The sequence below is a fragment of the Rissa tridactyla genome, chromosome 6 (genome assembly GCF_028500815.1).
Source record: "Rissa tridactyla isolate bRisTri1 chromosome 6, bRisTri1.patW.cur.20221130, whole genome shotgun sequence".
Classification (NCBI taxonomy): domain Eukaryota; kingdom Metazoa; phylum Chordata; class Aves; order Charadriiformes; family Laridae; genus Rissa; species Rissa tridactyla.
The window spans coordinates 8,879,445-8,893,903 of NC_071471.1; the positions used below are offsets into that span (position 1 = coordinate 8,879,445).

At 39.5% G+C, this 14,459-nt stretch overlaps 2 protein-coding genes across 14 annotated transcripts in view; one reads left to right on the forward strand and one right to left on the reverse strand.

Annotated features, from left to right (window-relative positions):
- Nucleotides 1-12,840, reverse strand: part of SMC4 (structural maintenance of chromosomes 4) — a 39,486-nt gene extending 26,646 nt beyond the window's left edge. Inside the window, exons 1-5 of one of the 6 annotated variants that reach the window (XM_054204399.1) lie at nucleotides 12,685-12,840; nucleotides 10,385-10,581; nucleotides 9,059-9,237; nucleotides 8,258-8,449; nucleotides 6,292-6,468 (exon numbers count right to left, since the gene is read on the reverse strand). In XM_054204399.1, the coding sequence (XP_054060374.1) occupies nucleotides 6,292-6,468; nucleotides 8,258-8,449; nucleotides 9,059-9,237; nucleotides 10,385-10,541 (705 nt within the window). In that variant the 5' untranslated portion in view covers nucleotides 10,542-10,581; nucleotides 12,685-12,840. Of the gene's footprint in view, nucleotides 1-6,291; nucleotides 6,469-8,257; nucleotides 8,450-9,058; nucleotides 9,238-10,384; nucleotides 10,582-11,167; nucleotides 12,298-12,654 lie in introns of those variants that run through there. The other 5 variants (XM_054204397.1, XM_054204400.1, XM_054204401.1 and 2 more) reach the window with 5 other exon arrangements.
- Nucleotides 12,841-12,925: 85 nt separating this feature from the next.
- The window catches only part of IFT80 (intraflagellar transport 80), a 55,816-nt gene continuing 54,282 nt past the window's right edge, over nucleotides 12,926-14,459 (forward strand). For 3 of the 8 annotated variants that reach the window (XM_054205481.1, XM_054205479.1, XM_054205478.1), the window contains exon 1: nucleotides 12,927-13,550. The gene's annotated coding sequence lies outside the window, so the exon portion shown is untranslated. Of the gene's footprint in view, nucleotides 13,551-14,172; nucleotides 14,386-14,459 lie in introns of those variants that run through there. The other 5 variants (XM_054205474.1, XM_054205480.1, XM_054205475.1 and 2 more) reach the window with 3 other exon arrangements.

Below are 14,459 nucleotides of genomic sequence, written 5' to 3' on the forward strand. Positions count from 1 at the left end.
AACTCAAAGTTTTGTGGAGGATTACAGCAGCTGTAGGCAAAATCTGTTATTGTTTGCCTTGTTGAAGAAAATCAATCTTGATCAATCCAAACTACACCCAATTTCAATTCTTTTCTTAACTGTTTAATATGGAAGGCTTGACAGAGCTGACCTGGCATAAGGCAAAACTTCTCTTAATAAAATAATACTAAAGTTTGAAATTTTTCATCTTATTTTATAGAACACAGCTGTATTTCATTTTCTTTCAAAAAATGAAGCATTTCTCCCAGAGCAAAGGGAGTGTGGACAAGAGATTTTGAAAGTATTTCACCAGCCAGCTACAAGAGTTGAAAATGCAGCGTGCACAGCTTCTTAGCGTCAGCAGCATAGGAGTAATGGCTTATGCAGCCCGTAGAATGAAACCAGTGGCACCACGGATTTGCTTGAAGGAGAAACCACATTAGAATATTTAGAACAATTACTATAAAAGCTGTTTTTCTACAGAGATTTAAAAGATAGAAAATACAAACCTAATTTTGGGAAATTCCCATTACTGTTTTTCCTTTCTTGGTCCTCCATTCTAACCCACTTCTGAACACTGACATCAGAACTAGCACTAATAATAAATGACTACTAATAAGGTTCAGGCTCTTTTCTTATGCAGCTCCAATTCTACACGTTTGTTTGACAGAACTTGTAACTGCTGCAAAAGTCAATTGGGAGTAAAATTAAGAGGAAAAGTAGTATTGAGTATCAACCTGTTGTATCATTTGATCAAGTGCTAGCTTAGAAGTTGCATAATTCTTAGTTTCTGCATCTGACACAAGTTGCCTCAATTATTTTTTTTCCTGGATATTTTGTGTAGTCAGTTTCTTGATAATATGAAGGCACCCAAACTGCATTCTTATCTTATGTAAGCCACTAAGCAATGCGAGACAAGTCTTTCCATCTCCCTGTATGCTACTTCCACTGTTTTCAACCCTTCTCCCATTTTTTATTTTTCTTACATTAGACTATCATGACAGTGCTCACACTTCACTTTTTTTTTTTTTTTTTTAAACTTTAGCAAAATAATGGCTCGCCCTTTTTAAGCAGGAGTACAGTAAGGAATGGCAAAAAAAAAGTGCTAAATTCGTGTATCTTCAATCTTCCATAATGGTAATTTCAACTTGACTTTGTTTTGACAGTGTGCCCATACTCCCCTCTTCACGTAAAGTTTTGACTATGAATTCTAATTCTACATATGTGGGCATTGGAAGCTATGTACATACATAACCAAAATTCCTGTAACCTTATTCTTCCTTTCCCGGAAACGTGACCGTAATACAGCTCTTGTAAGCCACAACACTGTTGGTTTCCCCCCCACCCAATTCCATGTTATTCCTGATATTACTTAATGGTTGCAGTCATATTTCATTTCTACCCTTCAATTTTACAAATATAAAGAAGGGGAGAAAGTATGAAATACTCGACTTCATACTCTGCCTTCCAAGAAAAGTGTTACAAGCTATGTGGGAAATCAAGAAAGTCAAATAAGTAATAAATGCACACAGACAAATCTACAAGGCCACTACTGTCCAAAGATGAGGAAAAACTTAGAATTAGCCTGTTACACAACATTCAGTTGTTTGCACAAAACTACTATTCTGCATTCTGGAAATAATTTAAAAGTAGCCTTTGTCAAGCTGTTTGCACATCTGACTAATTTTAGAAGCTTTCTTAAGGACATTCTTTTATTTAATACAAGAATACAAATTGAGTGCAAATCTAGAGTCACTTTGGAATCTAAGTCAGTCATTGTCAAACTCAACCTACAATGTTTGACTTAAGATTATTGGTATGTTCTAATTAAACTATTTAATTGATCACTCTAAATTACACACTGCTCCTAGCACAGTGTTTTTCTCTGCTTTCCATATTTGCCTATTTTCCTGAAGAAAGCTTAATAAACATTGGTTGCAACGTTAGGTTGCAATTTGCAAAATAAAAATCACATGAATTGCCAAAGTAAGTTTTCTGATAGTGTATGAGAATTAATTTTGAAACTGCACACAGACATATTAGCATATCTTATGCTGCTCTGTATTCACTTCAGCATAAAGCGTAATCTTTAAACAGTCAGTGAAATTGATTCTGTACTCTATGAATCAGTGGGAGGCTTCTATTTTTAACATAATATTTTATTCAAATAATCTTGTTTTACTTAATTATATTGTTGCACTTGCTTTAATTCTTCCCACCACTTCAGCTCAGCTGTCTTTGACCTTTCTAGAACAAACCTCTCTTCACCACCAATGTTGGCAGCATAGGTCTCCATTTATAATCCCAGTAGAGCTTTTCAGCTTGTGCTCCGCTCGGTGCTTTAGCTCAAATGTTGGTGTGCCTCATTAGGAAAGCAGACCTCAACAATTGGGAACTTCTGGCTTATCTCAAAGCAAGAAGAAAATCTGCTCTCCCTCATTTCCTCTCCAATACACTGAAAGAGCGACTCCTACATTATTTCCACAAAGCAGCAGGTGAAAAACTTGACTAAACTTCCTTTCTGGCAATATCATCTTGCCATAGGATAAGACTTGGCACATTACAAAATGCCGTTCCAATCAGTTAAAAAATACATACATATAAAGTCACTGTAGTAGTTATATACTTGCTTGAGAATATTTTAATTAAGTCTATCAAGTATTTAAGTGAAATACTACTGTAATTAGCACAAAATTTACTTAACAGTTTCTTTTTGTTTGAAAGAAAGTAGGTTCTAAAGTAAATTGAAATCAACTGATAGAAGTCTGCTCCCACGATATTGTCTTTTAGTACAAAATTAATGTAAAGTCTTGTTCCATTTATTTCCATTTCTACAATATTCATTTGCAAAATCGCTCAGGAGTTACATACCAAATTCCACTTCCCTTTTAAAAAGTTTGTATTGACTATACTTCTCTTACCTTGAAAGACTGCAAAAGCCAGTTTCAGCAGGCATTAATGGTTGCTCCCAAGACATGCCTACCCTGCGATGTCCAGAACTGACATTCCTTCAAGTGCTCCCCATTTATTTAATGCCTTAGAGGCAAACCAGCCAGGATAAAGAGGCCGAGATTTTTTTCTGGCCTCAACGTTAACCTGTTCAGAGGATTCACTACTGAGCAACAGCGAAGATACTTACCTTCCAAGTTTTGCCCAGCCTGTTCAGAGCACAGAAGCCACACAAGTTTTCTCTACATATACACTTATATATACACTTCAAGTCTTTTGAGAAAAGCTAAGTAATTTTATTTTTTGTTCTTTACAGATATGTAAGTTACTGATGCTGAGGCATCAGGCATGGAAGACATAAAAATTGCAGAAAGATGCTAGATTTTTACAACAGTGCTTAGCATGTTTTTTTTTTTTTTTAAGAGACAAGATGAGGTTTTTTCCTGTTGCAGTGTCAGGCTGTAGCATGCTCATTAAAATTGCCCTGAACAGTTGTCTATTCCTAAAGTACTAAAAGCATATATCAATTTATTAAAAACATGAAATATGTAGCGTAAGAACTTAAGGATCACAAAAGTGACAAACTCCTCCTGTTAAATGTTGGCAATATCCCATTGTAACTAAAGCCATTTTTAAACAGTATTTTTTTCAATTAGCTAGTTCAGGCACAGGATTTGTAATACTTCTAGAACTACTCAATTAGTCTTACATATTCTGTTTTTCCACAGGTGTTTTTTGTAATGTTACTCACGGAAGTAATTTGATTTTAGTATTTTCAGTATGGCATGAGCAGAAGTACTTGTATCCCACCCTACCCAACATTTAAAAAATTCAATCTGGCCTACGCTTTCAAATTTTATCCTAAAAGGCATCAAAATCTACTATGTCAAAAAAAGTCTGCAAAATAGGGGGTGAAGTGGGGAGAAGAAACCAAAAAAAAAATAAAGCAGTCTTCTAAAAACCAAGTATTTTCCATTGAGTAATACTAAATATGCTAGCAAGATATAATCAAGTAGCTAAAGGTTTTGTTACTACATGTAGGACATGTTCTCTTACAATTTTTCTTTAGTATAACTAGCGAATATTCTATTGCACGCCAAAACCATCATTTGATAATCCTTAATTAACATTGTTGCCCAAAATCTATATTACAAGTGAAATATTTTAATCACACCCTATTGACATGGTCAAAGAGATTTATAACTTACTTTAAATTAGAAATTACTCTGACTTGATACCAAGTTAAACTTAGTTTAGCTATAACAAAAGAAGAGCAAAAGCTAAACAAACCTGTTTCTTATACCCCCAGTTTTAAATAACTTAATTTGAAAAACATTAGGGGAAAAAGGGCAATCCTTGTGATAGTAGTTCACAGCCTTAGCCTTCTGACACGGTCTCATTTATTTCTAACTATAATTTTTAATATTTAGGTTTTGAAGTTCGACTGTCCTTATGTGGAAAATATTGCTACATTTCCCAACTGGGAAGTACTCAATTTTGAATCACCAAATCAGTAAATTTCACTTTAAAAAGGCTCAAAACTTTATGTGCAAAGACAAAGGACCATGCCTCAGTCAGAAAGACTAAAGAAACACAGAAAATCTCAGTACAGTTTCCTCTGCCATTCTTGCTAATATGTTACCCACAAAGATTCTAGTGTAATGAGAAAAAAAAAAATAACGGTGGGAACCATTGCTTTATACCTTAATTATTACCTCCCCCTTATTTCCCCTTGTACAGGTGGAAAGCATGAAACTCAAGCTTTTAGGAAAGGGTATGTTCTCCTCATTGATAACTTCCTGGGAAACAATTAATGGGAGAAGAAAACAAATCACATTGGGGGGAAAAAAATAAGATAAATAAAAAAGCTTAGCAATACTCCATCCCAAACACTGCCTTCCCCTCCTCCCAGTGGTAAGAGGGCACGGTCTCTAACATTAAGCTTTTGATATCACTGCACCATAATTTCTACCTAGCTTAATCTTTGACTCTGCATTCTCCCCCTTTTAGAAATTTTGCTAAAATGATACTTCAGAACAACTGTGTAGTGTATTTACTGCAGTTGTTTTGCTGGAGGTACTTCTCACTCCATCTTGAAACAGAAAGTACAGGAATAAAGTGTTGGAGAGAATAATTAATTGGCACAGAGACTTCAAAACAGATATATCCTCTTTTTGTGGGTGTAACTGTAAAAAGGACTGCACAAAAAGGCTTGAGGAAGTGAAGCAAGCAGAGCAACCTATCTAGAATTTTTCTTTCTTTTTTTTTTTTTTTTTTTTTTTTTTTTTTTTTTTTAGAGGGGAACTGGAAGCTCCTTTGACAAAAACAGGCCTAAAATAAACTGTACTGAAAAATATCAGACCTTGGGAGGGCTCCTACTGCTCGCTAATTTTCTAGGCCATGATCCTTCAGAACAGATTTGGGACCTGTTAGTAATAGTAGTGAAATAATTACAGGTAATTGCAGATATAGTTCCTCAATTGAATTAATATTTAAATACTTTCATCAAGTACTTTAACTCAATTTACATTTTAAGTAATTGTTTGGCACATAGCAAATTTCTCCATTATTATTTCAAAACTAGAAAAAATTACTGTGGTTCTCTCTTCAGCCTGTCTTTTGAACAGCAGATACCAGCAAGCCTCATTATTTTAAAGTCAAACGTTAATATAAATGCTATTATATTGACAAATTCTATGATTATTTCTACAGTAAAGACTATGAACTGTAGCTTTTAAAAATATAGCTCGAATTGGCTATAAACTTGCCATTCTTTGAGTCCTCTACAGTTGTTAAACAAGTGTAAACACAAAGTACACTTCATGTGGTTTTTTTTTTGCACTCCATTTTTATGCAGTTATTTTTTATAAATATACTTCTCCAGTAAAACCATGTCTATATATGAAAGCCATAGATAAATCCTAATGATTCCACGGTTAAGTTAAGTTAATATTGATGCACTTTTATCTAAAGCATAAACAAGTTGCTGAATCTCTGCCACGCTTAAGCAGCACAATAATATTGGGGTTTAAGGTTTATTTTACTACACCAATATTTACGTGCTGCTAGGGCGGAACAAGTATGACAACTCTTCTATTCATCCACATGTCAGGAACACAAATTATTAACAAAAAAATTTATTAGTATCTTCAACTGTTTCTCTTCCTTAAATTTCTAAAGCAGCAAATAATGATTCGCATCTTTATTAGAGCATGCAAACCATGATGTGCTGCTAGAGTACTTTAAGGCCTCAAATACAAGACTTAAAACCTAGACAGCATTTTTTATTACTATAAACGGAAATACAGCTTTACTTAAAATTGGTTTTATTTATACACCAACCTGTAAAATTAAGAACCTGTTATGATCCAGATCAATTCCATGGCTTCGAAGAAGAATACCAACATCTTTGAATGTCTTTTTCTTTCCATTGATGTGGTAGACAGAAGAATTATCTCTATAGGCAGTTCTAGATACACAGAAATTGCTGTTAGGAATGACTTCATAATCATCTCCTTCCTGTTTTGAGGAAAAGCAAAGCCAGAAAAACAATTACTATATCACAGGTTTACCTCATATTTCACTATCAAGCACAGAAGTTTTATCGCATTCAAGTTTTAAGTCAACTGCACACTGAAGTCTAGTAGAAGTGGGAACTATCTTAAACCTGCATATCTCAAAAAAGATATTTAAAAAAACTCCAAAAATACTTGGGAACTGTACAAAAACTAGCCCAAATTGTTTAAACTGAATGGCCTTCATCTTATGCCTTTCTCACCACTAATACAAGCTATTGCATTGAAAAATACTTAGTTTATTCTCCTTAGCACTGCTTCAAATCACAAATGAAAAGGCCTGCGTCAATTTTAAAGTGGCTGTGCTATTCCACCCTTTAAATTTTAGATTAGGAAGCCTTGAATGACTAAAAGTACTAGTTGCATTTTAAACTCCTCTTTTATAGTGCTAGGAAAAGGAGTTACTTTTAGCGAAGTAGTTCTAAAGAGAAACTGCGAAGATAAAAAAGCAAAACATTAAAGATGTGACAAATACGACATCATCAGCTTCAAAAGATATCTTAAGACTTACCTACAAAGCAACAACTAAAATAAAGCTGGTACTATACTTGAAAAAGTTAAAAAAAAAATCAATGAATGCTTCTAAACTAGCCTACCACTTTCACAGATTAACCCCCAAGAGCATAATCGAATTGGTAACTAGTATATACAGATCTTTTTTAGATCATAAAGTTAGCTCCTAGAGGTTAATACAAAGTAAAATGGAAAAAAAAAGAATAAATTTAACAATGTTGAACCTGGGTTATTATAAATACAAGCAAAAGGTATGTGTGTATGTACATCAAGTCAAAGAAAAAAAACAAGTCTTTTAAAACTGTTCCTTTAAAGGCTGCATATATTGCCACTTTATTAACACAATTTTTGAAATTTCGATGTATATTTCCCACTATTTTGACTGTCCCCAAACTCAGTAGTTGATACTTCAGCTAGAAGGCGTGCACAAAAATTATACTTAAATAAAGTAAGAGAAATAAATTCCTTGCACTGTAATTGCAATAAATCAACAAAAATGTCCATAAGTTTTTATCAGTACATGAAGTGGCAAGCAAAATAAATATTTTTTTAGTTTTCCAACACTTTATATTTCATTCAAACAAAATATCAAGTTCAAAAATATTTAGTGGTAGGATGTGAGGTTCAGAATTTTTGACGAAAAATCTGTTTTAAAATTGCAGGCATGTTTACAGGATACAAAGTGTAAATAATAAAGTTTCAGATTCATTATATATTTCTCTAAATCTAGATAACCTAAAATAGTTCCTAATCAGTTTGGAAAGTTTTGCTTAAATAGGTTTTATTTCTTTATATATATGCTCATATTATAAATTTAAGAATATATAACATGTCTAAATGTAGACTTAGAAAGTTTTAGGGGTCGTATTAATTTCAGAAATAAGTTTATTTACTTGAGGTAAAACAGATGACAACTCTAAAACGACTTCTTCTTAAAATGATCATTACATATTTCTAAATAGTTTAAAAACGGACATGTACCAAATATTAGTCTTGCAGAAAATAAAAAGAGAATCCCTACTAATATTTTAAGAACTGCACCACTCAATAGAGGAATTTTTAAAGCTAATTAACTTTGAAGTGATGCTTTACATCCCAAAGGTAAACTAATCATGCTGTGAAGTTTTTCCCACCTCAAACTAAAATAACCAAATATTAAAAGTTTTCAAATCCTTAAAGAAAAAAAAAGTCTCCACTGTTCTGAAGAGAAGCATACATACCTTGTCAATGATCTTTTGGAAGTGGACTTCCACAGAACAGCTCTGGATGTCTGTATGTTCGTCAGAATTATGGATCAGCACAGAAAGTTTTTTGGATCTGATTTTTTGTGCTCGATACCCAAACACAAAAAGCATTGAATCAATGACATTGGATTTTCCACTGCCATTTGGCCCAATAATACATGAAAAACGCTGCATAATAGAAGGAAAAGAGTGACATTCAAAGGGAAATAGATCCTGGCCAGTGCACATCACCTATTTCATTTGTGAACAGTTTAAAACACAATTATTTCTACTGCATGAAACTGCAGACTATTTGATAGTGTTTAATGCCAAAAGTAAAGCAGTACAACTCATTTCAGAAAAAAGAAAAAAAAATCACACCTCAACTCAGCTTTCTATATTTTAACTTGTTAACTCAAAGCGATACTGCATTTAGCAAGCATGTTCGCAAGGAAAGTTTCATGATTAGCCACGTAAGTCTCTTGTGGGCACTAAAAAATATTCTCATTCTTCAAACACACCCCTAAAAGTTCTCCAGTAAGCGAAATAAAGAGAAAAGTGTGCTTTTTTTAAGGTTTACTGACAAATTAAAATTGTACAATATGAGAAAGTTACACTTTACTGTTTTCTCTATTGTCCAATAATGAAAATTTAGAATATTACTATATAAGTCATTCTAAAATTTAAGTATTTTTCAGTTGTTTTGAGATAAGCTTACATGAAAACACAGGAAGGAATACTAATACCCAGCGAAGTCCCACCTTAATTTAAAAAATGCTTAAGATAAAAGAAAGATACCTTATGAAAAGGTCCCAAAGTTTGCTCCCCTGCATAGGATTTGAAGTTCTGGTTTACAATATGAGTTATCATAAGACGAGGAGCACCGGCTTCATTGGTCATTGCTGGAGGTGGGGGAGGAGGGATGCTACCCAAAATCTCTTCTAAACTTCGATTATCAAGCACCTCATTTGAGACTGCTAAAAACCATCCAAAATAAACAGAAAGGAAAAAAAAAAAAAAGACTATAAGCTCTCAATGACTAAACACCTTTCAAAATGTTCAACTGGAAAAGCAAACATAATTTCTATATGAACCAAACCTATAATTTTGCCTGTAATTATTAAAATGAGCTAAGTGGAATTAAAATTTGTCTTTCCATGAACTGAACTCTTTTGAAGAGATATTTAAGATGTCCCATCGATTCACTAGTGGGTTTTTTCTTTCATTATGTAATTCTTATTCTAACACACTTTAATAGGCACTCTGCAATTACAATAGCTACAACCGTCACAATAAGCCTACAAATCTGAAACAGGCAAAGTCTTTCTAATTAATAAGTGCAAAGCCACATTTCAAGCGTGCTCACAAGTCACTCTGCAAGATTTGGGGATCGCTGTACAATGCTCTGAAAGCTGTAATGACAGCACAACTACTCTGCAAAGACAGGAAGTTTGTTACGAAAACAAACTGGCCCCCTGGATATCAGCTAGTTGTAAGCAAAGAAGCTTTTCAACAGTTACTAGCAACTTTTTCTTCAAAAAGACAGTAGTATTTGCCACCAATTTCAACATATTAATCTATTTGTCAAATACCTTGCTTCAATAATTGCATATCTGGCTACCTAAAAAGACACACACTGCTGTTTTTCCAGACATTTTCAGCAAAAACTCAACTCAGGAAACTCAAGAAAATACACTGCTTCATGAAAAAGAAAGTCAAATCATTTTAAGAGTTAAGTAAATAAACTTGACATTTATTCCATTCCAAGAAATCCCATACCATTGGCTGCATATAAATTTGAAAAATCCTGCTGTTGTACCACAATCTTAAGTACAATGTTACAGATCAGGAATATGAAATAGGCTTTATTAGGAGAAAAGCTACAAATTGCTTTTGCACGTGTACTAAATTACTGGTCCAAACACTTTAACTCTTTGCAAGCCCTCTTTATCATTTCAAAAAGTTTAAACTTGCCAGGAGTCAAGGCTTTTCAATATTCCTTTCTAGAAGAGAAAAGAGCAGATCCTCTCTGCAGCAGTTGGTAAATTCAACTGAACATTGTTGCTAAACAGGCACTATCACATCAAGTTTACACAACATCAGAATCACAATATTCAGACCTACCTTGTGGAGGTACTTCACCAAGCTGTCGGTCACCTTCATTTTCCGCTTCCATGTCACTGGTGGACTCCTCTAAGGGTTCTCTGCCTTTCCGATGGGCTGCTGTAGAGGTTTTGGTGATCCTGCTTGGCTTGACCTCCGTTGTCTGTTCCCCTTCCATTCCAAGCAATCAAACTACCGAAGGGATCTATTCTCCTTTGCTAACATAAACAAGAAAACCCCGTGATCTAAGCATTCAACTACAATCCCCTAAGGAATATACCTACATGTTTGCCCAGATGTTTGACTAATTTAGAAACTAAAGACCAGAAGTATTTTGAAGACAAAAATCCAAACCTGAAACAAAATCTAAAGCTTAGCCTCATAATGATATGTTTTAAAACACAACACCCCCCAAAAAAACAACGGACTGACCTGAATCTGTAAAAACAGCACAAATCTACCTACTGAAAACTCATACAGCCATGTTCAATGCAGTTACTATGCTCAGAGAAAGCAACCATAATACTGGGGGCAAAAGAGTTAAAGGCATTCGCAATAACAAACTGAGTAGCCATACATCTTATGGAAGCACTCTTTACATACACGTCTCAGACCTGAAATGCATTTTACTTTCAACAGTCCATGCTGACTATATATTTTATATCAATAGATAGATAAACAAAAAGACCTGCATAATTATACCAAATACTTGACTCTTAAACAGCTTAAATCAACACATTCATTTCGCAAAATACAACGCAACCTCTACCACCAGCATTCAGCATTTATCAGAGAAAGTAAAACAAAATACCTTAATCTAGTTGTGATGTTAAAGTAAACTGATGAAGAACGCAACGTTACAAAAGTCCATCAGCTGGCACTTGAGCACAGCTCCCAAAAAGTATAAATAGAAAGCAACCAATGTGAATAAAGACGACTGCAGGAGCGAAACTCTCTCCGAAGAGTTTAAATTGCAGCAAGTGGCGAAGTTAGTTCACAGAAAAACAGACATGAGAAAGTTTACTTCTCACAAGATAAAAAACTGACGTGGTTAGAAAGTCATCTTACAATTGGTGCCAATCATTTGACGTTTTCAGACCTACCCCCAACCCACACTCTCATGAGAGTCCTTCATTTGGGACAATGGGGGAGGGGGGGAAACGAGAGAAAGAAATCATTTTAAGGCAATTTGAGTCTATGCCCCTGTTCAAAAGTGTTCCGCAATGGCTGTCGCAGACAATTACAGCCTCTCAAAGTACCAGATTTATTTATTTTTTTTTTAATCCAAAACTGCTCCACTGCAACAGAATTGTGCAATATAGACCTATTTACCTTACCAACCCTTCCCCCCCAGATACTGCAACAGAATGAAAAAGCGTAACTACTTGACCTCAGCCTTTAAATCGCGATAAATCAGCTGCCACATACTCTCTAACAAATTTAACAAATTCGTGCCCGGCCCCTCCCCCGAGTCAGCTCGAAGGTGTTTGTTAAAAGCATCTCTCCGCCATCCCCTGCCAAGTGCCGTTTTTGTTACGGGGATGGCGAAAAGGAGAGCCGGAGACGGACGGAAAAGCTTCCTTATTAACAGCCGATAAAATTTGATAACGATAACCCCTGTCAGTGAAAAATTTCGGGTTTTTTCTTTTAACCAATCCGTTAATCTAAGGCGCCCAACTGCGCCCTTGTCACGGTCTTTCCAAGTCGTTATAGACTTGCTTAGAATTTCTCTCTTATGCTTCAAGCATAAAAGTAGCAGGCAGAGCTCGCTACGGAAAGGGTCCCTGCTTTGTACGCAGATTAAAACCGGGCCTCTCTGATACCGAAACGCCTTCCCCGTCCTAGGTGGGTCTCCGATTCACGGTCCCCAGAGGTCCCTAAGGGCACAGCGGGAAACCTCGGGCTTTCGCTTGGGCTGCCGAGGACCCCTTCTCATCCCCGCTCCTCAAACGCATCTGCCGACACCAGGCAGGACGGACAAACCAGGCGCCGTGTCCCGACCGGGCAGCCGCCGAGCAGCCCGCACCCCTCGGCGGGGCAGCCCCCACCCGGCCGCCCCGACCCCGAAGAGAGGGGCAGCCGCCGCCTTTCCCTCCCTCAGAGCGGGGAAAAATGGGGAAGAATAAGGCGGGGGGCACAGCCCGCCGCCCCGCCACCCTTCCCCTCAGCACCTTCCGCCCAGCGGAGCGCCCCGAGGGCATCCCCCGCCGCCCCGCTCCCAGCGGGGGAAGCCCCCCCCACCCCAACTCCACCTGCCCTCAGGCGAACCGCCGGCGCCTCCGCCCGCCGACCTACCCCGCGCCCGCCCGCCGAGCTGCTACCTTCGAGGACTGGCGGCGCCCGGCCCTAGCGAGGACCGCGGGGTTGCGGTAAGAGCGGACGGCTCCGACTCTCCGCCGGGCGGCTCGGCGGTTTTCCACACTCGAAAATGGCGCCCAAACGGCGAACTCGAACCGAAATTCGTTAGAAAAGCGCGGGGCACGCTGGGAAGGGAGGGGGCCGGCCTCCCGCGGGTTTGAAAGGAGGAAAAAAAAAAAAAAAAAAAAAAAAGTCCCGCTCCCGCGCCATCTTGTTTTCCGTTACTGCGCGGACGGGCTGGGCGGGATAGAGGAGAAAAAAAAGTAAAAATAAATAAATCTCCCCGCGTCAAGGAGCGGTGGGGTTTTTTTGAGGGGAGAGGCTGGCGGCTGAGGGTGACAGCAGCCCCACGGCCGTGGCCGCCCGTCCGCCCGGCGGCGGGAAGGATTTATTTTAATTTTAGAAGTAGGTCAGTGGGCGGCGCTTGGTTGCGAGGGGCGACGGGGGCCGGAGGAGCGGCGGCGTGAAGGAGCGCTGTTATTTAAAAAAAAAAAAAAAAAAAGTAAAATGAAAAAATAATAAAAATTGGATAAAAATTGTGGGGACACGACGGTTTTAAAGCGGTATTAATTAACGGTGACGCCACCAGGCCGTGTCACCTGGTCAGGAAGGGCCCGTGAGGTGGCGGTGGGACGAGGAGGAGGAGGAGGAAGAAGAAGTCTCGCGGGAAGTCGCCATAGAGACGGAGCCGCTTGGCCCCGCCGCTGCTGCGGCGCCGCGCGGACGGGGAGGAAGGCGGGATTAGCGCGGAAGCCGCCGGTGCTTGGGAGCTGACCGCTGAGGGAGCGGTGCCCGCCGCTCTGCGCTCTCCCTCCCGCTGCCGGCGCAGGTAAAGGCGGGCTGGGGAGGAGGAGGAGGCGGCGATCCTCCTTTCGGCGTTGGGCGGCAGGTCTGACTCACCGCCGCGGTGGGCGAGAGGGTCGGGAGCCGTGACCCTTGGGGCGGCGTGGGAGGCGGGCTGGGCTGAGGGGAGCGGGCGGCAGCCGGACGGCCCAGAGGTAGGGGCGGGGGAGTCCCGACCCCCTAGCCGCGGCGCCCCTCGGGGGAACGGGCGCTGGTGCTCGCACGGAGAAAGCGGACGGAGCGGAGGGGATATTCTGCCGTTTGGGAAGCTGGAAGCTGTGAAGGGAAAGGGGGTGCTGGCACGGTCGGGGAGCGGGCTATGCCATCTGTGTGGTGCCCGGAGCCGTCCCTCGGGAGACGAGGCACCGCCACCTCACGCAGGCGGGGCGGGAAGAACCGCAGTTCCCTCACGGCGGGGAGCCGCAGCCGCCCCGGGAGGAGCGAGCTTCTGCCCCGCCGCCGCCATCCCCATCCCCGCCCTTTCTTTCCATCCCGCCGTCTCTCTTTCCCTTCGCTCCCCCCCGACTCTTGCTCAATCTCCCGCCGCCGTCTCTGGTCCTCATCTGCTCCTTCGGCAGCTCCGGAGAGGAAAAGGCTGAGGGGAGGAGAGGGTGAGGAGGCCTGGGGCTGCTGTGCAGGACACGGGGACCAGCGGGGCTGGGAGAAGCCGGGCCAGACTCACCGTGCCAGAATAACTCCTCGTTATTGCCCCATCTTTTTTAAAATGCTTTCAGCTAACCTGCTGTTGGGCTCGTTGCGGAGCTGTATGTAGCGGATGTACTAGGGTGGGTGATGATGGATGTACCTGTTGCTGACAGCAGGTGAGCTGTGTGACGTAAGGGTGAGCGTTCAGCCTTTTAGGTGCACATAAAGAGTGTTTAAGCCATTTTCAAAA